Source organism: Amblyraja radiata, chromosome 14 (assembly GCF_010909765.2).
Source record: "Amblyraja radiata isolate CabotCenter1 chromosome 14, sAmbRad1.1.pri, whole genome shotgun sequence".
NCBI classification, from domain to species: Eukaryota; Metazoa; Chordata; class Chondrichthyes; order Rajiformes; family Rajidae; genus Amblyraja; species Amblyraja radiata.
The window spans coordinates 52,486,296-52,511,154 of record NC_045969.1 but is presented as its reverse complement, the minus strand read 5'-3'; the positions used below and the strand labels follow the sequence as shown (position 1 = coordinate 52,511,154).

At 43.6% G+C, this 24,859-nt stretch overlaps 1 protein-coding gene across 2 annotated transcripts in view; it reads right to left on the bottom strand.

The window, feature by feature from the left end:
* mospd2 (motile sperm domain containing 2) overlaps nt 1–24,859 on the bottom strand; it is a 60,006-nt gene that overhangs the window by 6,915 nt on the left and 28,232 nt on the right. For both annotated transcript variants that reach the window (XM_033033357.1, XM_033033356.1), the window contains exons 10-13: nt 22,367–22,455; nt 17,182–17,278; nt 13,943–14,039; nt 5,775–5,907 (exon numbers count right to left, since the gene is read on the bottom strand). In XM_033033357.1, the coding sequence (XP_032889248.1) occupies nt 5,775–5,907; nt 13,943–14,039; nt 17,182–17,278; nt 22,367–22,455 (416 nt within the window). The remainder of the gene's footprint in view (nt 1–5,774; nt 5,908–13,942; nt 14,040–17,181; nt 17,279–22,366; nt 22,456–24,859) is intronic.

The window sequence follows — 24,859 nt, the reverse complement described above, 5'->3', positions numbered from 1 at the left end:
TGCTGCCTGACCCGCTGAGTTACTCCAGAATCTGCAGTTCCTGGTTTTTAAATTCATGACCCAGTCTCACTTCATCAAATATGTTAGAATATGAAATTCCATGTCAACTCAGTATACGAATCAGATAAAGAATAGTTTGAAAAAAATGTGCAGGTCACATGTTAAAGTTGCAAATTAATAAAATATGAAATAAATGAGCTGGTTAGAGCATTTTTTGACTATTAACAAATGATCACACCAAAAATTGACACATTGAAATGAGCAAATCTTAACATTCACCAGTCTAGTCAGTACGTTTTGAAGTGCCACTATGTAAAGTTAATATCAGCATTGATAATTTGAAATCCGAAGATGTCCAAGGCATTTAAATAAGGAAGCAAATAGTAAGATGCTAATTCTGCAGCATTGTGGATGTTGTTACAATTTGAGCTATAATTTCCACATCTTCATGGTCATACATACAATGGGCAGCCAATATTTTCACAATCACAATAATACTTTATTAGCCAAGTATGTTTTGCAACATACGAGGAATCTCATTTGCCAAGTCAGTCATACAAATAAAAAGCAACAGAACATACAAACCACATTTTAACATGAACATCCACCACAGCGACTCCTCCACATTCCTCACAGTTGTGGAAGGTGAAAAAAAGTTCAATTCTCTTCCCTTTGCTCTTCCGCTGTTGGGGGCCTGGAGCCCTCCTCATCGAGGCGATCAGCTCCTGCTTGGGGGGGGGGGGGGGATGTCAATCCCTGCGTCGGGGCTGGTGAAACCTTCCGCGATGTTGGAGCTTCGTGACTAGCCTCTCCCGAGACCGCTAGCCCTTGATGGTAATTCCGCAGACCGCGGTTGGAGCGATCCTAGACATGGGATCGGCTCCGATGTTAAGTCCACGCCCCGCGGTGGAGCCCCAATGTCAATCCGAGGAGGCCTCCAGCTCCATCAATGGTAGGCTGGAGAGCGACCAGAGAATGCGATCTGGCAAATTAATCGCATCTCTGGTAAAGTAAGAAAAAGTTTCCCCCGATCCCCACCCCCTCCCCTCACATAAAACAAACCGGAGAACATTTACACAAACTTTTAATACACACTAAAAATTAAAAAAAGACAAAAAAACAGACTGACTATTGGCGAGGCTGCCAATCGTGCGGTGCCCCTGGTGTTTTGCATCATCTGAATGTCAACAGTTGTCTTTTGTGGGGTTGGGGCAGTTGGGGTTGGGGAAGTGGGCTTAAATGGACAAGTCTTCAAATGAGCCAAAGACTTGATGGACTGAAGGCTTTCTTTTAATGCTGCATCATTCTATGAAAGTCATTAAATGTGTATGACTGCTTTTTAAAATTCTAATGTAATGATTATTTTAAAACGGGAATAAACAAAATGGTTTCATTACAGTACTGAATTTCATCTCTATAAATACACCTTTGTTTTTAATTGCACTCCCCACATAGGTGTTTGCACAAGCATATTCCTTATATAATGTCAATCACTCAGTTTCATACTCATCCTCTCCTGACCATTTAAATTGGCCTTTTGTTCTAAAAGGTGAAGTTAATGAAAAATTAAGAGCAGGCTGAACTTCCTTGAGTTAGGCACCAAAGGACCTCCGAGTTGATGACATCACAAATAATCCAAAGGCATTCAGTTCATGACAGCTTAGCAACTGCAGTTAGCACACACAATATTTTGAAAGGATCTTAAAGTTGGTAATTAATACAATTCCAAATATACATATCAAACCAGCCAGTGTTTCAGATCAATATCCATTTCTGATTTTACCATGATGCCTGCTAATGTAACAGACTACAAAAAATAACCAGTCAGTTTTCTCTGCAAGTTTACTGTCAGCTGCATAAGGGCATACCCGGGATCTGAAGGAATCAGACAATTAAAGTTTTTGCAAATTCCCTGTATTCTCCACTACCTGTCCCTCCACCTGTCTTCATATCATCTGCAAACTTGATCACAAAGCCTTTAATTCCTTCATCCAAATCAAGTATACACACTGTGAATAGTAGCGACCTCAGCACCGACCCCAGCAGAACACCGCTTGTCACTAACAGCTAACCAATAAAAGCCCCTCCTTATTGCCGCTCTATGCTATTGTCATCCAACCAACCTGTTATCCATGCTAGTATCTTCCCTCTGATACCATGGGCAATCATCTTCTTCAGCAGCCTCACATACAGCACCTTATCAAAGGATTCAAATTCTATTTCACATTTGTCACATGCACCAATTAAGGTACAGTGATATTTGAGTTACCATGCAGCCATACAATTAAAAGACCACAACACAATTAAAAGAACGATAGAACTTAACATAAACATCCATCACAAAAGAGTCAGCAACAGGGATATCCACCATTTGGCAAAACGGTTGTGGAGTCTAAGCTTAGTCTCGCCGATGTACAGGAGGTCACATCAAGAACACGATGCAGTAGATGAGATCAGTACCTCATATTCTGTTTTCGTAACTTACAACCCAATAGTATGAACACTAAATTCTCCAATTTTAGGCAACCTCTAACAACCCCCCTCCCCCTTTTCTCCACCACAGCCCCTTTCTTACACCACCCTCCCTGCTACTTCTCCCCTTCAATCTACTATTCCTTCCACTGACTTCACAATGCACAACTCTTGAACCCTTTTGTCTCTCACCTTTTTTGTTTATTTCAGGGCATTCATTCAACCATCTGCCGAGCAAAAACCATACTCGCCTGTGTTCATCTATTACCTGCCACACTTTGTCCTGCCCCTCCTGTCTTCCAGCTTCCTTTCTCCTTCACTACACTCAGTCTGAGGATGGATTCTGGCCTGAAATGTCACCTATCCATGTTCTCCACGGATTCTGCCTGGCCCGTTGAATTACTCCAGCACTTTGTTTTTGTGTAAACTAGTATCTGTGATTCCTTGTACCTAAATGGTATCAGTTATGTGATGGCATTTCAGTCTCAGTCACAGAGGCCGATGTCAGGAAATCCTTCAGAGGGGTGAACCCCCGAAAAGCACCTGGACCTGATGGTATACCCGGCCGTGTTCTAAAAACCTGTGCGGACCAACTGGCGGGAGTTTTTACGGACATTTTCAACCTCTCACTTCTGAGGTCTGAGGTCCCCACCTGCTTTAAAAGGGCATCAATTATACCGGTGCCCAAGAAGAGTAAGGTGACGTGCCTCAATGACTATCGTCCAGTGGCACTAACGCCGGTGGTGATGAAGTGCTTTGAGAGGTTGATCATGGAGCAAATCAACTCCTACATCGACAAAAACCTGGACCCACTGCAGTTCGCGTACCGCCACAACAGATCAACGGTGGATGCGATCTCGCTGGCCCTCCACTCCGCACTGGACCACTTGGACAACAAAAACTCATATGTCAGGCTGTTATTCATTGATTACAGCTCGGCATTTAACACAATCATCCCCTCCAAACTGGTTACCAAACTCGCAGAACTGGGTCTCTGCGCATCCCTCTGCAACTGGATCCTCGACTTCCTCGTCCACAGACCACAGTCTGTTCGTATTGGTGGAAATGTGTCAGCCTCAATAACAATCAGCACGGGAGCACCTCAAGGCTGCGTGCTCAGCCCCCTGCTGTACTCACTCTATACCCATGACTGCGTAGCCAACCACAGTGCGAACTCCATCATCAAGTTCGCTGACGACACCACTATTGTGGGGCGTATCACTGATGGGGATGAGTCAGAGTACAGAAGAGAGATCGAGCAACTGTCCATATGGTGCCAGCGCAATAACATGGCCCTGAACACCAGCAAAACCAAGGAACTGATTGTGGACTTTGGAAGGAGTGGGAGGGGGACCCACAGCCCCATTTATATCAACGGGTCGATGGTTGAAAGGGTCAAGAACTTCAAATTCCTGGGGGTGCACATCTCTGAAGATCTTTCCTGGTCCGAGAACATGAACGCAATTATCAAAAAAGCTCATCAGCGCCTCTACTTCCTGAGAAGATTACGGAGAGTCGGATTGTCAAGGAAGACTCTCTAACTTCTACAGGTGCACAGTCGAGAGCATGCTGACCGGTTGCATCGTGGCTTGGTTCGGAAATTTGAGCGCCCTGGAGAGGAAAAGACTACAAAAAGTAGTAAACACTGCCCAGTCCATCATCGGCTCTGACCTTCCTTCCATCGAGGGGATTTATCGCAGTCGCTGCCTCAAAAAGGCTGGCAGTATCATCAAAGACACACACCATCCTGGCCACACACTCATCTCCCTGCTACCTTCAGGTAGAAGGTACAGGAGCCTGAAGACTGCAACAACCAGGTTCAGGAATAGCTACTTCCCCTCAGCCATCAGGCTATTAAACCTGGCTCGGACAAAACTCTGATTATTAGCAACCACTTTCTGTTATTTGCACTACCAGTTTATTTATTCATGTGTGTATATATTTATATCATGGAATATGGACACATTTATCTGTTTTGTAGTAAATGCCTACTATTTTCTGTGTGCTTAAGCAAAGCAAGAATTTCATTGTCCTATACAGGGACACATGACAATAAACTCACTTGAACTTGAACTTAATTTTCAATATATCAAAAGATATAAATCCAGTAAACTCATAGCACAAAATCAGCGACACAGTGGTGCAGCAGTAGAGTTGCTCCATAGATGCTGCCTCACCCGCTGAGTTTCTCCAGCATTTTTGTCTACCTTCGATTTTCCAGCATGTGCAGTTCCTTCTTAAGCATGGGTTGGTTAGGAAGCTTGCAAATGACACCAATATTACTGGAGTAATGGACTGTGAGGAAATCTATTAAAGTATACAGTGGGATGTAGACCAGCTGCAGAAATGGATGGAAAATTGGCAGATGGGAGTTTGATCTGAGCAAGTGCGATGTGTTGCACTTTGGGATGTCACTGATGTACAGAGTGATCATGGGTAAGAGTTCATAACTGCCTGAAAAGTGGCAACACAGGTAGATAGTGTGGTAAAGAAGGCACATGGTTTGATGCTTTCATAGGTCTCGGCATTGAGCATACGAGGGTGGAAGTCAAGATGCAGATTTATAGAACTTTAGTTAAGCCACATTTGGAGTTTTGTGTGCAGTTCTGGTCACCCCATTACTGGACGATGTGAAAAGGGTGCAGGGAAGGTTTACCAGGGTGTTGCCTGGATTAGGGTATCAGAGGTCAAACAGACTTGGATTGTTTCTCTATAATGCCAGAGGTTGCAGGGAGACCTGATATAAGTATATACAACCGCAAGGCTATGCAGCCAGAATATTTTTCCTAGGATGGAAAAAAAATCAAAGATTAGAGGGCATAGCTTTAAGGTGGGAGGGGCAAAGTTTAAAGGAGATGTGTGGAGCAAGTTTATTTACATAGAGAGGCTGATGAGTGTCTGAAATGCACTGCCGGGGTTAGTGGTTGAAGCAGATACATTAGGGAATGGAAAGATATGGGTTATGTGGAGCAGATAAGTGATGGTCTTGGCATATTCGGGACAGACATTGTGGGCTGAAGGGCCGTTCTTGTGCTGCACTGTTCTATGAACACCAATGTCTGGCTCAAGGCAAAATATTAAGTATTTCCTTTTGACATTACCAACAATTAACTAGTTACAATATTCAACATTCTATTATGAATCAGAACTCACTGCTCATTAGTTCTTCACATTTAGAATACCACCATAGGATGTTTATCTCGTCTCAGAAAATCTAACTGCTGCCATTTAAACACTAGAGTATGTTAAAAAACAAATAAAAGTGGATCATTCAGGCCAAAATAAAACAAATTCTTCATCACCTGTGCTCCATCACTTGCTCTCTCATTACTTCTTTCCAGAACTGAGTCAGATCAGGAGGGGCTGCAGCTCCTGCCGCTTGGTTCATTTCAGCTGCCATCACCAAGAACCTGTCCTGTGGAGAGGCCTCAACACCTAGAAAAACAAAAACACTTCATGGTTTGACAGCCTGAAATCACAGAAGTGCATTGTATCACTAACACAGTATAAAATATTATGTAATCTAAAGGTTACAGTTGCAGTTATAGAAATTAATCACACTTATCATTTTAAATTTAGACACAATATTCTAATACCATGATAACTCTGGATTACACTGAAAAATTGAATTTGAGAAGTCAAATTTATGACTGCAATCAAACTATACAACTCCTCCCACTTCTACCCCAACCGTGGGGTAGACTGACTCACTCACCCCCCATCTTTGCACATCCCTCATCCTGGACTTTTCCCACTCGATAATTTAATTTCATATTGTACAATATTACATATGTGCTGTGCAATAACTGGTCACTTAAATGTCATTATTATTAGAATGCACATGAAACTTTCTATGCCTTGTAACTGTATCTTTTGACTGTTGGCAGACCAATTTCCCTCCGGGATAAATAAAGTTGAATTGTATGTCAGTGGGAAATAAGACTAGAGACAGAGAATCAGAATTGCAACTCCAATTTGCACACTTGCACAGTTTAACTGGGAAATCCTGAATTTACTATTAACGATTTAGTATTTTTCGACAGACTTTGTTGCAACCTTCTTCACTATAATCAAGTGAATGAGTAATTTGACAAACGTTTCAAGGTAGTTACAAACATCTCACCATAAAGCATCCTGAAGTGTTATGCATTTGGGTTATCAGCCATAATTACAAATAAAAAATCCCTAAAAGATCTTATGGTCCTCCTTCCTAGAATTGTTCCTTAAGGGAGGAACAGAAGTGGTGCTATTGTTTCATGTATTAAAAATGCAAACAGTCATAATCATGGTCAAAATCCATTTGCCATGGCTTGTTATTCATTGCGCTGGACATTTCACAATCTGTTCGATTGTTTCACATTTAAAAATGATCTAAATATAACGTTTACATTCTAAGTATTGCTTCATGCTCTCAAATGTTTATTGCCAAAAGTCCCTTTTCATGCCTGGTTTGCTAGCTAAGAATTTGTTAGTATGATAGGCTCATCAATTAGCATGATGCCATCAATACTGTTGGATTCCATGGACCAACATAATCTGATATTTAACCAAGCCATTTTAAGGGTATGTGGTGATACATATTATGCTCTATGGGTAAATGAGACGCACTTGCAACTTTGCATCATAAAAGATCTTTTAGATAGACCCGTGGATATTCTGGGAATGGATGGATATAGATTACTTGCAGGCAGTGGAGATTATTTTAACCTGGCATCATGCTTTGCACAGACATGTTAGGCTGAAGGCCTTGTTCCTGTAATGTACTACTTATTAAAAATACAACAGAAACACATTCGGGAGATGTCTGATCTTAATATTTTCCGATCAAACAAACATCTCACAAATCCACTTTGTCTTGTTATTCATCAAGGCATCCGAATTTCTATTAGTTGTTAGGCGCGTGTTTTGTTTGACACAAGCAAAATGTGATCAAGTAGCAAAACTGTAAATACATTTTAAGGTTATTCTTAACCAAAGTCCCAGTTTTGATTTTAAAAAGGCAATATAGACACAAAGTACTGGAGTAACTCAGTGGGTCAGTCAGCATCTGTAGAGAAAAAAGATGGGTAACTTTTTGGTTCAGGACCCTTCTTCAGACTGAGATAGAAAGGTCCAGCGAGGGTAGATGGCTACTCAGGAAAGTCCAAGAGGAGGAGGAATGTATCATCTTCAGAACAGTTTCATGTGGCAAATAGTTAATGATTTTGCTTCTCCTCAGATGCTCCATAAACTAAGTAGCTTTGATGGTAAATACTAAAATAGAAACATCTTTCCATAATTCTCAAAGATTTGTAAAAATCTGTAAACTGGGCAGAATCCTATGTAATCATTTTTGCTCAAGAAGAGAACCAAAACTAACAACCTATGAATCAATTAATCTGTCGTTTATGGGAACATTTAAAGATAATGGGGATATGTACTGAAAGATAAAGGGTGTCAAAGATATTGATAAAACTATGCTCCTAAACACAGGAAAACAACAAAAAGATTTAGTAAGGAAAAACTTTACATCCGTGTGCTGCCGCATGTACTTGGCAGAAAATGCAATGAACCCATAAGAGAATTCAACGTACAGGGACAATAGAGATTGAGAAATTGCACTCTGGTTATATTCACAAAAGGATATTGAATTAGGATCAGGGAAATAACACAGGAAATCAAAAAAAAGTAACGTATTAATAAAATCAAATTTTGAATTGGTGGAAAATGCGGAAATTTGATGAGATAACTAATCAGCGTTTCTGCTAGAACACTGCAAAAGAGAGCCAGCACAAACACTTTCAAAATGTTTTCTTTGTCACTGCAAGATGTGGTCCTCTGCCCAAGTGGGCTATTTCTATGGTAGAGAAAAGTTACCAAAAAAAGTACTTTATCCAACCACTAATACTTTGGATTTTCAATAAACCCGACTACAACATTACTCTTCAGGACTTTAATCAATTATGAACTGTTCATAATATTGGAAACCAGGACTTGGATTATTTATCTCTCCACAATTTATCTCCACACAGTCCATTCCATTTGCAGTCTCTCTCATAAAACAATCCTCACAATCTCACATAAGAACTTCTGAAGAGTCTTGCATCTGGAGGCTGGTAGGTAAAAGGCGAGGACCAAAGGAATTATATTGAAGAAGGGTTTCGGCCTGAAACGTTGACTATTTCCTTCGCTCCGTATATGCTGCTGCACCCGCTAAGTTTCTCCAGCTTTTTTGTGTACCCAAAGGAATTATATTGCTGTTCTGGCTCCCCATTTCCGAATAATCCTCCTGCGATCTGAAATGTTGACTTACTCCTTTTGCTGTTGGACTCGCTAAGTTCTTCCATAGCTGCTCTTTTATTCTAGATTCCAGCATCTGCTCTCTCTCATGCATTTATTTCTAGTTAAGCGATGTACAATGCTCCACGCAACTGAATTGCTTGCCATCATTAGCTGTTACACTAGACTTTGGGTGAAGTACTGGTAGGCGAACAGTGAAAGGGACGGTACAAGAACAGGCCCTTCAGCCCATAATTTGTGCTGGGAATGATGCCAAGGTAAATAAATCTCATCTGCCAGCACATGATCCATATTGCCCCATTCCCTACATATACCTGTCCGAAAGCCTCTTAAAAATCACTCAAATCACAGTCTACAGCATAGAAACAGGCCCTCTGGCGCAACTTGCCCACTCTGTCCAACACGGCCCAAAGTTACACACAAAATGCTGGAGCAACTCAGCAGGACAGGTAGCATCTCTGCCTTCACTGCAACATGCCCCATCTACACTAGTCCTACCTACCTGCACTTGGCCCAAATCCCTCTAAATGGATTGGATTGTCTAAACCTTGTGACAGTGCCTGCCTCAACTACCTCACACATCTTTGGGAAGTGTGAGGGAACCAGATCACCAAGAGGAAATCCATGCGGTCACAGGGAGAACGTGCAAACTCCACATAGACAGCATGGAGGTCATGATGAAACCCAGGTCTCTGGCGCCATGAGGCTGCTATCAGGTGCGCCACTGTGCTCCACTAAGTATACTTCTACTAGGGACAGCTCAATCTCCAGCATTGCAGAGAAAACGATTCAAGTTTGTCCAACCTTTCCTTGTAGCTATTACCATCTAATCCAGTCAGTATTCTGATGAACTGCTTCTGTACTCTCTCCAAAGCCTCCACATGTTTCCTGTAATGCAGAAACCAGAACTGAACACAATACTCCATATGTGGCCGAACCAAAGTCAGAGGACTGTAGTACGACTTCCTGACTTTACACTCATTGCCTCGACTAAGAAAGGCGAGCACACCATACACCATCTTCACCACACCTGTATTGCCACTTTCATGGAGCCCTGAACCTGGACCCCAAGATCCCTCTGTGCATTAATGTTATTAAAGGTCTTGCCAACCGTATATCTTCCCCTCACATTCATAACATAGTACAGTATAGTCGGCCCACAATATCTGTGCTGATCATGATGCCAAAACCACCACATATCTATCTACCTGCACATAACCCCTATCCCTCCATTCCTTGCAAATCCATGTATCAATTCAAGATTTTTAAATGCCACTAACTTATGAGCTTCAACTACCACACCCAGCAACATGTACTAGGCACTAACCATCACCTGTGTAAAACAAAAAAACTTGCACCGCCCATCTCCTTTAAACATTGTCCTCTCATCTCCAAACTCTCAAAGTGCAATATCTCACACTTTCTCGGATTTAACTCAGTTCCGTTTTAGTTGATTGTCATGTGTACTGAGGTACAGTGAAAAGCTTTGTTGTGTGCTAAGCAGTCAGTGGAAATAAATACATGATTGCAATCGAGTTATTCAGTGTACAGATACATGATAAGCAAATGTTTAGTGCAAGGTAAAGCCAGTAAAGTCCGAGGGTCCTTAATGAGGTCAATAGCAGTTCAGGACTGCTCTCTAGTCATGGTAGGATGGTGCAGTTGCCTGATAACAGCTGGGTAGAAACTGTCCCTGAATCTGGAGGTGTGCATTTTCACACTTATATACCTTTTTCCCGATGGGAGTGGGGAGAAGAGGGAGTGGCCAGGGTGCGACTCGTCCTTGATTAGCTGCTGGCCTTGCACAAGCGACGTGAGGTATAAATGCAGTCAATGGAAGGGAGGTTGGTTTGTATGATGGTCTGGGCTATATCCACAATTCGCTGCAATTACTCGCAGTACTGGATGGAGCTGTTCCCAAAACAAGCCGTGATGCATCCTGATAAAATGCTTTCCACAGAGCATCTGTTGAAGATGGTGAGGGTTGTTGGGGACATGCCAAACCTCCCAAGCCTTCTAAGGAACTAGAGGCGTTGATGTGCTGTCTTGGTCGTTGCTTCAATATGGGTGGTCCAGGAGAAGTCGCTGGTGATATTCACTCCTAGGAATTTGAAGTTTTCAACCATCTCTTCTTCAGCACCATCAATGCAAACTGGGGTTTGTGTGTACCGCATCGCTTCCTGAAGTTGATCACTATCTCCTTTGTCTAGCTGATATTGCGAGAAAGGTTGTTGTCTTGATACCAGGTTCGCAATGTCCTTCCTGTACTCCGACTCATCATTATTTACTATCCGGCACAATGGCAATGCAAATTTGTAAACTCAATTAGATTTGTGCATGGCTGTACCGTCGAGGGTGTACAAGAAATAAAGGGGACCGAGAATGCATTATTGCAAAGCACCAGTGTTGAGGATTATCGTAGAGTATGATTTCTTCCCTATCCTCACTGATTCGGGTCTGTTGGTCAGGAAGTCAAGGATCAGTTGCAGATGAGTGCTGACACCAAGTCCCGCGAGTTCGGTGATCAGCTTGGAAGGTAAAATGGTGTTAAAGACAGAGCTGTAGTCTGAATAGGAATCTATAAGAAAGTCTCTCTTATCCAGGTATTCAAAGGTTCAAAGGTTGGTTTATTGTCACATACACCTAGATGTAGTGAAATTCCTTTTGCCAATGCAGCACATAAAAAATAATACAAACATAACAATAATAAATAGCTTTAACATAAAAACATCCCCCCACAATGGTTCCCATTATGGGGGAAGGCACAAAGTCCAGTCCCATCCCCAATGTCCACCCATAGTCGGGCCTATTGAGGCCTCCACAGTTGCCTCTACGGAGGCCCGATGTTCCAGGCCGTCCTCGCCGGGTGATGATGTTCCGGCGTCGGGAGAGTCCTCTCAGCGGCATGGGAACCCTGGAACGGCCGCCTCCCTACTCGAGACCGTGGCTTCCGGAGCCGACAAGGCCGCGCCGAATGGAGCTCAACTGGCGATCTCGTCGCGAGATCCCAGGCTCCCGATGTAAAGTTCAGCGCCGCCGCCCGCAGCTCCGCGATGTTTTAAACGCCGGTCCCAGCTCACCGGAGTTCCAGCGCGGCGACCCAGGCAAGGCACCGCCCGCCCCGCAATGGCGCTCCAGCGCTGCACCGCCGTCCTCACACCCACAGCTCCGCCGCCGATGCCTAGGCTCCGGGCGGTCCCCTCGCTCCTCGGACCCGCACCTCCGCAGCCGCCGATGCCGGTGCCGCCGCCGCCGATGCCGGTGCCGCCGATGCCGGTGCCGCCGATGCCGAGGCTCCGGGCGGTCCCCTCGCTCCTCGGACCCGCAGCTCCGCAGCCGCCGCCGCCGATGCTCCGGGCGGTCCCCTCAGGAAATACCGCTCCAGGCCCGCTGGTAGGCCGCGAGGACGGGTCGAAAGTGCAGCCCGGAAAAAAGCTGCATCTCCGACCAGGTAGGGACCCTGAAAATTAGTTTCCCCCTTCCCCCCCCCTCCCCACACATAAAAAAGCTAGAACTCCTTAAAAACAAAACACTAAACTAACTAAAAATAAGAAAAAAGAAATGAAAAACAGACAGCTGCAGGCTAGGCAGCCATACCCCCTACAGGTCGGCGCCAAATTTTTATTTTTATTTATTTATTTATTTTTCCAGGGATGTGTAGGGTCGGGGTGATGGCATTGTCCGTGGACCTGTTGTGACGGTAGGCCAACTGCAGCTTGGTAGACTGGATTTAATGCGTTCCATAACTAGCCTCTCAAAATGTTTCATAATGGTGGATGTCAAGGCCACAGGACTGTAGTCGTTTGCCATTTCTCCGTCCACTTCTGTTGAGTCAAAGTAATGCAGCTTTGGGAACAGGCCCTTCAGCCCAATTCGCTCATGCCAAACACGATGCCCCATCTAAGTTAGACCCATTTGCCTATTTTTGGCCCACATCCCTCTAAACCTCTTAACCATGTGCCTATCCAAGAGTCTTCTAAAAGCTGTTACAGTATCTGTCTCAATTACCTTCTCTTGCAGCTCGTTCCACAGACACACCATACTGATCTATATCAGTGCTATATACTTTGACAGCTGTCCTCGCTGTCCACAACACCAGCAATCTTTGAGTTTTCTGCTAATTTATTAACCAGCCCATATACATTTACATTCAAGTCATTGACATACATCATATACTAGAGGTCCCAGCACAGATTCCTGTGAAACTCCATTGGTCACAGACATCCAGACAGAAAAACACATTTCTACCACAACTCTGGCATCTAGTTCTGAATCCATACGACCAAGTCATCGTGAATCATACAATCGAGTCACCATGGGGATCTATCCCCATTTATGCAATCAATATCATTTTTTCTGTTTTAGATATATGGAAGGCAGATGATAATTTTGTTTACTGCTAACTTTAAAATTCCATGAATGTTAACACTATTTTCTTCTGTGTGATGCTTCAGAGTAAGCAATTTTCAGTTCTCTTAATTCTGCTATTGGTCAAAAACAGGCTTGGTATAGGTATTTACAGGGGCTCTCATATATTCTCAATGAAAATAATGATGCTCCCAGATCACCAATGCCTTTGCTCTTAACAGGTATTGAGTTGAGAGCAGAGACACACAAATAGCCAAATAAAGATGGCAAGCCAGATTTAATAGACACTCCCCGACTTACCCAAGGATTATGGTTCGTGGAACCTCGCACAAGTTGGAGGTTACGCATGTTGGAAATGAAAGTGTAACATAAATTTACTATTCAACGCAGAGTGCGCTCTGGCACCGGAGGGCATGGGGAAGCTCCAATGCGGGTTGTCAGTTGGCTTAAAGAATTGCTCACATAAGTGCGAGCTTAGCATCTCATCTGTTAACCAAGTCGAGGCGAACCAATATTCTGTAGCAATTCAGCAAAACATCCTTTCCCTTCAAGATTAACTTCCACTTCACATTATCCAAGCAGCGGCATTTTAAAACTAGCTGAACTAAGCATAATATGCATAACTCCAATTATTTGGGAAAGCTACGATAAAAGCTTCAGCCAGATGATTTACTGATTGCAAAATACATTCATTACTTAAATTCCTTGCATTACTAAACATATTCACTTTTTATTTTTTACATCTAGCAATATGCTTGATAGAGAATGGCAAAGTCCATGATTCAACAATATCATTTAAACAGCAAGACCTCAAATTTTATACCTCCATGAAGTGATACCAGAATATCCATTGAAGTACCAGGTTCAAAGCTGCCGTTACTGGGTTTCACTCTGTATTTATCAGGGGCTGTTGTTCTAACCTGAATTAGAAAAAACAGGGATGAAGATATCAACATTATCCCCATTTTGTTCTACTTTGGGAAGCACAAAATACATCATCATCCCATCTAAAAATAATTAGAGAAAGAAATTTAAAAGAACAGAATTAACACTTGATTTGGAGTTTAAAAAAGAATAAAAAAATAGAATTATGAATTTGCTGTAAATTTAAAAAAAAAAATCAATGCAGTTCAATTGCTCAGTAACAAGCGAGTTCGGTATTCCGAAAAACGCAAGGAATCATGGGATTTGTCAAAGGTCACAAGCGATTAAAACTCTCGGCAGCCGTTCCGCGGCATGGACATAGACCTGCTCATCTGCAGCCAGGATCAATCCCGGGTATCCAGCGCCGCAATCGCTGCCGAACCGCTACTGGACCATTCCCCCCCCCCCTCCCGTCTGGGGACGGCCAGAGATGTCGGGAGTCAGACGGGAGCGGCGCCCCCAGGCTCACAGCCAGCGCGGAGAAGCAGCGCTAAATCCTGCTCAACTCTGCTGTCTCGCCGGGTTAACCTACAGCCCTGCCTGGACTGACGGAACACCAGCCTGGAGCCATGGAGTTAGTGCTGCTTCTTTAAATCTCCCTCTGGTTCTTGCTGAAACAAAGATCCAATCAGATCCTCTCTAGTATTCATTATTTCTGATACTCTTCCGCTTAGCGGAACTTGTCCTCACCCTCATCAGCTGATCTCTTTGACAGCTCTCACTTTCTTCAAGTTCTTCAGGTTAAAGGCATAGCATGGACACTAGCATGGTCCCAGCTTAACCTGCCTTTTTGTTGGTTACGTGGAACAGTCCTTATCCCAAGGATACACTGGCACCATGCCCCAACTCTTTCTTTGCTGTGTTGGCGACTGCATTGGGACTGCTTCCCGCACAATTTGTTGATTATTAACTTTACCACTAACTTCCTCTCCCCTTCTCGATTTCTATCGCCATCACAAAGGACAGACTATCGACTGACATCTACTTAAAACCCACCAACCCTCACAATTATAAGAACTACACCTCGTCCAACTTTTCCTCTTGCAATGACGCCATCCCCTACTCTCAATTTTTCCGTGCCCATTGCATCTGCTCCCAAGATGAGGCTTTCCATTTTGGAACATCCAAGAAAATATCTTGTGTTAGTAAAAGGGGTTCTTCCTCCGTGGTTGTAGATGGATCTGTCACCAGTGTCCCACAGTTCTGCTCTTGCTCCCACTCCCTGCAGACAAGATTCTAGGTTCAAGACAGAACAAGGATAGAGTTTCCCTGCTGCTTACCTTACACACCATCAGCCCCCACATCCGAAAATGCCATAATTCTCCGACATTTCCACCACCTTCATAAGGATCCCACCACCGGTCATATCTTCCCATCCCAACCCCTTTCAGCTTTCTATAGAGACCACTCCTTCTGCAATTCTTCTCCCCCCCCCCCCCCCCCCCAAGGTACTTTCCCCCTGTTACTGCAGATGTAACACATATTCCTATATATTCTTCCTTGCATCCATCCAGAGACCCCTACAGCAATTACAGGCGAGATTCACGTGCACCTCCTCCAACCTCATCTACTTCATTTCGTGTTCCTGATGCGGTCTCCTTTACATCGCCGAGACCAAGTGTATACTAGGCAACTGCTTCACTGAACCTGAGCTCGGCCTGCCAAGGCCTGTTGGGCTTACCTGGAGCTAAACGTTTTGTAGGTTAATAGGGTTTGTAGATTAATTGGGCTTCGTAATTGCCCCTATTGTGTAGGGAGTGGGTGAAAAAATGGGATAACATACAACTAACGTGAACAGGTGATCAACGAGCCACATGGACTCAGTGGATTGAAGGACAGGTTTTCATGCTGTATCTTTCAATCAACCAATCTAACCATTTTAACTCCCCTCCCATTGCCATTCAGATATTTCTTCCCTGCGCCACCAGCAGTGTCAGATTGAGGACAGAGCAAACTGGAGGAACAGCACCTCATATTCTGCTTGGGCAGCTCCCAACCAAGCAGTATGAACACTGAATTCTGTTCAGCGGAGCAGTGGTAGAATTGCTGCCATACAGTGCCAGAGACCAAGGTTCAACCCTGACGATGGGTGCGGTCGTCACAGACTCCCTGTGACCGTATGGGCTTTCTCTGGGTACTCCGGTTACCTCTGACATTCCAAAGACGTGCAGGATGTAGGCTAATTGGCTTCTGTAAATTGCCCCTAGTGTGTCGGATGCAAAACTGGGATAACACATAACTAGTGTGCAGGCCGTGGACGCGATGGGCAGAAGGGCCTATTCCTATGCAGTAAATCGTAACTAAATCCTACCCCATTGCCCTCGATTCATCCTTCTCTTCCGTGTGTCCCATCTGGGTATGCACCAATTTCTCCCACAACCTTCACCTAATCCCTTTCTCTGACCAGATTTCACTCCTCTTCTCCTTATCTTACAGCCTGTTGTTTTTTCATCTCTGGCCTTTGTCCACCCATCTGTCCAACAAAACTCCCATTATATGTAGCCACCTATCACTTTCCAGACTTTCTGCCACCCCCGCCTCTTTTCCCGCTTTCTCCACAAAACTACAATTAATCTGAAGAGGGATCTTGACCGATAACATCATCTATCAATGTTCTCCAGAGATGCTGAGTTACTCTGGCACTTTGTGTATTGTCTTAAAAGTACTTATATGGCTATGACCTACTGGAGGATATTATGCAACATGGTTGAATATTAATCGTCATTCATCTGTATTGTCTGTGCAGGGTAATTTCTTCTAGCCACTTGTGAGATTCCTCCCTCACCATCAAACCAAGAAAAGGTCCACCATAAGTTAATCGCAAAGAGGTACAAGTCAGGAGGGATTGATCCTGGGAGTCTCCATCATTGACTCGATTCTGAAATCTCATGGCATCAGATCAAATATGGACTAGGAAACATCCTGCTGATCTAAAGAATCAATTGATATTTGTCCATTAGGAATGAATATAGGGAGAGTATATAAACTAAACCCATAATTCTTCTGAACTAATAAAATAACTTTTAATTGTAGTTATGGAAATTAGTTGTAACTGTAGCAAAAAAATCTCTTAAAGACAACTAATTATTTTATATCATACTGAATGATGCTATTCCATGTCAAACTAGAAGAACTTACCTTAAAAGCAACAGAGCTCTTTGTCACATTGGTCAGTACTATCAAACATTTTGTTTCTCCACTTTCTTTCGAACCAAAGTGAATATCTTCAGCAGGACTATAACAAAAAAACAAACCAATGGGACTAAGTATGATATGTTGGACACAAAATAAAAAGATTACACATGCTGGCATCTGCAACACTGACCTCAATACTATTTACCATGAAATAAAAGCACCTGAAAAGGAAATGTACCATCCAAAGGGTGATGGTGATGCATTTTCTTTCCTAAAGCATTTATTTAATAGAAGATAGTGTTAAGGTCAATGCTGCAGATGTGGATGAAAATTAAATACCATGGAGCCATAACGCCATACAGCACTGAAACAGGCCCTTTGGCCCAACCATCCATGCCGTTCAAGATTACCCAACTAAGCGAGTCCCATTTGCCCCATATCCTTCTAAACCTTTCCCATCTGTCTACCTGTCCAAATGTCTTTTAAATGTTGTTATTGTGCCTGCCGCAAATACCTACTCATTTCATATTCCATCTATCCTCGAGTGAAAAAGTTGCCCCTTGGGTTCCTACTAAATCTTTCTTCTCACACCTTAAACCTGTACCCTCTTGTTTCCCCTACCTTGGGTAAAAGACTACATTCAATTTCCTTAATGATTTTATACTCCTCTAGAAGATCAACCCATGATTCCTTGGTGGAAAAAGAGGCTGAGTTTGCCAATATCAACATATAAGTCAGGCACCAGTCCTAGCAGCATCCTCATAAATCCTCTCTGCACTCTTTTCAGCTTAATGAGATCCTTCCTATAAGCAGGGTGACCAGAACTGAACACAATACTCCAAATGTAGCCTCACCAACATTTTGTACAACTGTAACATAACACCCCTACATCTATACTGCGGAACCCGGACTGATGAAGGCCCATACACTAAAAGCATTCTTTACCATCCTATCTACCCATAACCCCACTTTCAAGGAACTGTGCACCTGTACTCCTAGATCCCTCAGCTCTACAACTCCCCCACAGGGCCCTAACATTCACTGTTAAGATCCTGCCCTGGTTTGACCCTAAAATACAACACCTCACATGTATCCGCATTGATCTCAATTAACCAGTCTTTAGCCCACATGCCACCTGATCAAGATTCTGTTGTACTTTTTGATAACCATCCTCTATGATACCACTATTTTAGTATATCATCTTAAAACTTAGTAATCGCTGATATATGCCACAACCAGTAATGGATCCAGCATCGATTCCAGAGACATACCACTAGTCACAGGCCTCCAGTCTGAGAAACAACCTTCCACCAACACTGTCTGCTTCCTTCCATGAAACCAAATCTATATCTAGGCAGTTCTCTCTGGATGACATGCAATCTAACCTTCCACAGCAGCCTACCATTAGGAACCTTATCAAAGGCATTGCTGAGAGCAAAGAATGTACTCTCGGTTGAGGAAACCCGATATTCAACATTAATAACAACTTAAAAACCAAGTCCTGAAAGATGAAACCGCCACCCAAACGACCTGGATAGAACAAATGAAGGAAAGCGCTACTTGACCTCATCCTCACCAATCTCTCTGCTGTAGATACAGTTGCCCATGACAGCAAAGGTAGACATTACCATTGCAAAGACCTGACCTCAAGAGTATTTACCCTCCAATCTGACCTATTTGCTGAGCTCCAGATTCCAACAGTTAGAAAGTTTCTGCAGCTAGCATGAATTTTAAGCAGATACTATTAACTAAATAGAAACAAGAAACTGCAGATGCAGGTTTACAAGAAAAGATAAAGTGTTGGAGTAGCTCAGGCTTCTCTGGAGAACATGGAATAAATGACGTTTTGGGTTGGAACCCTTCTTCAGACGCACAGAGAGAGGGCTTCAACACCTTCCTGGTAGGAGTGGAGGTGTAAATGGACTGGACATCTAAGGTAAAGATGAGGCAATGGGTGGGGGGTAGAAATTGAAAGTTACTGAGGAGTTAAAGGATGTCTGAGGTATCTTAGATGTAGGTAGAAAAGGAATGGACAAGGGTGGATATGCTGGAATCAAGGTACTTGGAGATTAGTTCTGTGGGGCAGAAGCAGGCAAAAACAATGGGTCTGCCAAAGTCCTGCTTATGGATTCTGGGAAGGAGATAGAAGTGAGCAGAGTGGGTCTGTGGAGTAATAGGTTTGGAGGCTGTGGTAGGAAGATGGTCAAAGATGCTGAGATCAGAAACTGTTTGGGAGATGATGGCCTGGTGATCAACTGAGCAGTTGTGGCCAAGGGGTTGGTATAAGGAGGTAGGTGGACTGGTTAGTAAGATTGCAGAAGATACCAAGATTGCTGAGTTTGTGGACAGCAAAGGTGGCTGTCAAAAAATTCAGAGAGATATAGATCAGCTAGAGAAATGACTGATGGAGCTTAACCCAAAAATGTGCGAATTGTTGCTTTGCGAGGCTGAATGCAAAGGAGATATATATGGTCGATAGCAAGACCCTTTAACAGCATTGATGTGCAGAGGACTCTTGAGGTCTACATCCATAGATCCTTGAAAGTGAGAACACAAACAAATAGAGTGGGGAAGAAGGCGTATGGTATGCCTGCCTTCAATGGTTGAGACATTGGGACGTCATAATCGGTTGGGACATTGGGACGTTAGGAAGTCATAATGCAGCTCTAAGACTTTGGTTAGGCAGCATTTGGACTATTGCAGGCAGTTCTGGTTAACCCATTACAGGAAGGATGCAGAGGCTTTGGAGAGCATACAGAAGTGGTTTACCAGAATACTGCCTGGATTAGGTGGTAGTAGCTACAAGGAGAAATTGTACAAACTTGGATTGTTTTCTCTGGGATGCCAGACGTTAAGGGTACATCTAACAGAAGGCCCTTTCTTCCTGCTCATCGACACCTATAATTATAAACTGCACAATTTTCTCTGCCTTTTTCCTCCGCATCTTTCAATTAAGTTCTGAATTTACTTTACAACATTAAACAAAATTAGTTAAGGATATACAGTGCCCTCCATAATGTTTGGGGCAAAGACCCATCATTTATTCATTTGCCCCTGTACTCCAAAATTTGAGATTTGTCATAGAAAAAAAAAAAATCACATGTGGTTAAAGTGCACATTGTCCGATTTTAATAAAGGCCATTTTGATACATTTTGGTTTCACCATGTAGAAATGACAGCAGTGTTTATACATAGTCCTCACATTTCAGGGCACCATAATGTTTGTGACACAGCAATGTTATGTAAATGAAAATAGTCATGTTTAATATTTTGTTGCATATCCTTTGCATGCAATGACTGCTTGAAGTCTGCGATTCATGGACATCACCAGTTGCCGGATGTCTTCTCTGGTGATGCTCTGCCAGGCCTGTATTGCAGCCATTGCAACAAGCTTATGCTTGTTTTGGGGGCTAGTCACCTTCAGTTTTCTCTTCGGCATATAAAAGGCATGGTCAATTGGGTTCAGATCGGGTGATTGACTTGGACACTCAAGAATTGACCATTTTTTAGCTTTGAAACACTCCTTTGTTGCTTTAGCAGTATGTTTGGGAGCATTGTCTTGCTGTAGAATGAAGCGCTAGCCAATGAGTTTTGAGGCATTTGTTTGAACTTGAGCAGATAGGATGTGTCTATACACTTCAGAATTCATTATGCTACTACCATCAGCAGTTGTATCATCAAGGAAGATGTGAGCCAGTACTTTCAGCAGCCATAGATGCCCAGGCCATAACACCCACACCACCGTGTTTTACAGATGAGGTGGTATGCTTTGGATCTTGGGAAGTTCCTTCTCTCCTCCATACTTTGCTGTTACCATCATTCTGATCTTCGTCACATCTGTCCACAAGACCTTTTTCCAGAACTGTGGTTACTCTTTTAATTATTTCTTGGCAAACTGTAACCTGGACATCCCATTTTTGCGGCTAACCAGTGGTTTGCATCTTGCAGTGTAGCCTCTGTATTTCTGTTCATGAAGTCTTCTGCGGTCAGTGGTCATTGACAAATCTACACCCGACTCCTGAAGAGTGTTTCTGATCTGTAGGACAGATGTTTGGGGATTTTTCTTTATTAGAGAGAATACTTCGGTCATCAGTTGTGGAGGTCTTCCTTAGCATGCCAGTCCCTTTGCGATTTGTAAGCTCACCAGTGCTCTCTTTCTTCTTAATGATGTTCCAAACAGTTGATTTCGGTAAGCCGAAGGGTTGGCTGATGTCTAAATTTTATTCTTGTTTCTCAGTCTCATAATGGCTTCTTTGACTTTCATTGGCACAATTTTGGTCCTCATGTTGATAAACTGCAATAAAAGTTTCCAAATGTGATGGAAAGATTGGAGGAAAGACTAGGTGCTGAGAGCTCATTGAGGCATTTAAACACACCTGAGCAATTACAAACACCTGTGAAGCCATGTGTCCCAAACATTAAGGTGCCCTGAAATGGGGGGACTATGTATAAACACAGCTGTAATATTGACATGGTGAAACCAAAACGTATAAAAATGGCCTTTAATAAAATCTGACAATGTGCAACCCCATGCGATTTTTTTCTATTACAAATCTCAAATTGTGGAGTACAGAGGCAAATAAATAAATAATGGGTCTTTGTCCCACATTATGGAGGGCACTGTAGATGCTCAATTGCCAGTAATCCACTGTCATGGATAGAGTTTTGAGTTTTATAATTTAAACATAGACCTTGGAAACAAGGTCTTCGACCCATCGAGCCCATGGCAACGATTGATCAGCAGTTTCACGTTATCCCACATTCGCATCCTACACACTAGGGGCAATTTACACAAGCCAATTAACCTTCATATCTGCACGTCATTGGGTTGTGGGAGGAATCCTGAATGTACAAAATCCGCACAGAGAGTGGTCAAGATCGTATATCTGGCTCGGTGAGGCAGTAGCTCTGCACGATGCCACTGCACCACCCAAATAAAAGGTTTAGAGGGATAAGGGCCAAACGCAGGCAGATGAGACTAAGTGTGTAGATGGGCATCTTGGTCGGCACAGGCCAGTTAGGCTGAAGGGCCTATTTTCATGCTGCATGACAATCCAATTCCAAATCTAAATCCAAATACATTAATTCAAACAATCAAAATGATCGAATCACAATAAATTACTGCCTTCATTGTACAATATTTAGATTAATTTTGATATCAATGGATCTGTAAATATAGCAAAAATACCTTATATGCAGCAATGATCCTCTAAACAAAGTTTGTGGTTTCTTTAGTGATTTTATCTTCGAATCTGGCCGGTCACTATCCAAGGAAACCTGCGTATAAAACAAACAGACCTTAACTGAAGACAAAGTTATTTATTTTATTCAATTGTGCACTATTTCTGTATATAAACAGACAAATAAATGCAGAAATTCTAGACAATTTTTGAAACAAATTAAGAGAAAATTAACCATAGTGAATAAACATCACAATTGACGCAACATCTATATATGATTTTGAAAAGATTAAATTATACAGCATTACAAGATGAATATGTACTCAGATGATATAACAGGGATAAAAGCAGATGTCGTCAAATGGAAAGTTGAGACTCTGTTCCCGGCGGAGGAGAACGACCAGCGCCCGCTGTGAGTCCCCATCACATCGCTAGCTCCCCCTCGCTGGCTCCTGCCCCCCTCCCCCACAATACGCCCCTCTCCCCCATGGCTCTTCCCTTGTCTTTTCTCTGAGCTCTCTCCCCCTCCTGCCCACACGCCCCCCTCCCCACACAACCCCCCCGCCTAAGCACAACCCCCTCGGCCAAACACACCCACCTCCCCCCACAACCCCCCCCGCCTACACAAGCCCATCCCCCCCACACACCCATCCCCCCCCACACACAGCTTCCCGACGGCCCACTCGGCTAGAAGGCATCCTGACGACACGGCTGCGAACTGGGAATGCGGCCAGAGGCTTTATCGAGGCGCCGCTGTCTCGATGCTTCCCGGATCGCCGCACGGAAGCCCGGGTCGGGGCCTCGTGGGCAGAAGCCCGGGTCGGCACCACGGAGGCGTGAAGTGGGGCGTCGACAGCGGTGAGGCCTCGCAACGATGGGCCACGACGGCAGTGATGCCTCGCAGCGGCGGCGATGCCCTGCCGAATTTCAAAATACTCGGAAATCCGCGAAGAAATCTCATGCCTGCAAACACCCACTACCCTCTTTGTGAAAAAGTTACACCTCAGGTTTCTATTAAATCTTTTCTCCCTCAACTTAAACCTATGTCCTCTGGTTCTCGAATCGGCATCCTTTGATAATAGGTGTACATATCTGTTCCTCTATCTCCTGCTTGCTATTGGGGGGCCTATAGTACAACCCCTCTAGAGTGCTTGTACCTTTTTTAGTTCTATGCTCCACACATACCTCGTCAGTGGACGATCCTCTCCCAGTGCCACAGTGAGAGTATCGCTGACCAGCCGAGCAACTCCTCCACCTCTTTTCCCTCCCTCTCGATAATGTTCAAACATCGAATCATTGAGCTGCCAGTCACATCCCACCTGCAACTACTTTTCTACAATGGTCACAAATTCATAGTCCCAAGCATCAATCCAGGCTCCAAGTTCATCTGCTTTCTCCTCAATACTCTTTGCATTGAGACAAACACACTTCAGTCTATCAATGTCATCATAATCCTTCACCTCTCCCTGTGTGTCCTTCCTTTAAGACTTATTGTCCTGACCTCCATATTCCCATTTCTCCTTCCAATTCCTGACCTACTACTATTGTTTCTTCCCCCCCTCCTCAACTTCCAATGCAACAACATTAAAATATAAGTCTTCTTTTTGGGCAAATATGCATGAACAATGCCATTTTTAAACCATCAGTGCTCAAATGACTTTTACTTACAGCAAGTGGGGTTAAATTAAACACATCATAAACATATATTGAATACTGAATAAAAGCCACCAGGTCAGATGCTTTAATAAACGCTGCCATTCTACTCAGTGTATTTATTAAATCTACACACCAGTTTGAATAATATAAATATTTTAACATTAAAATCTTTCTTTTGAGGTAGAGATGTTCAGCAAATATTCTGCTTACTTCAGCTCAGAATCAAATTGGAAGACCCAAAATGTATTTTGGGGCATTACAATTAAGAAGCTATATGGGAGATTTGTCTACTTGAAATAATCTAGGTTGTTAGAAACATCATTTTCTGGTGCATTAAATTCACCACATTCCACTTTTGACTTGTCTCATTGTTCCCTGCATCTAAAACTTTATACCAGTTTTTAAAAGATGAAATGGAACAATATTTACAAGTTAGGCTGTTATGATCTTTTTTGACCTGTTATGATCTTTTTAATGTTTCTCTGTGTGTCTTGTGTGGGGGGTGGTGTGGGGGGGGGGGTAAAGGGGAAACCGCTTCAGTTGCCTCCTCCACGGAGAGGCGACTTTTTCCAGGTCGCCTCCCCCGTGGCCTAACATCGAGGATTGGGCTGTCTTTCCTGGCGAAGCGCCTGGGGCTGCAGCAGTGGGCGCAGCGCGGACTCTCGGCGTGGAGCGGGCGAGCCCTCGCTGGGGCTCGCCGGAGGGGAGCGCTCCGTTCGCTGGCCCGCGGCAGCCGGCAGCCTGAAGCCGCGGTCCTCGTGGGGGACCTGGGAGAAGAAGCCACCACTGCCGGCCCGCGGCCTACTTCTACCGCGGGTCCGGCGTGGACTTATCATCACCCCTGG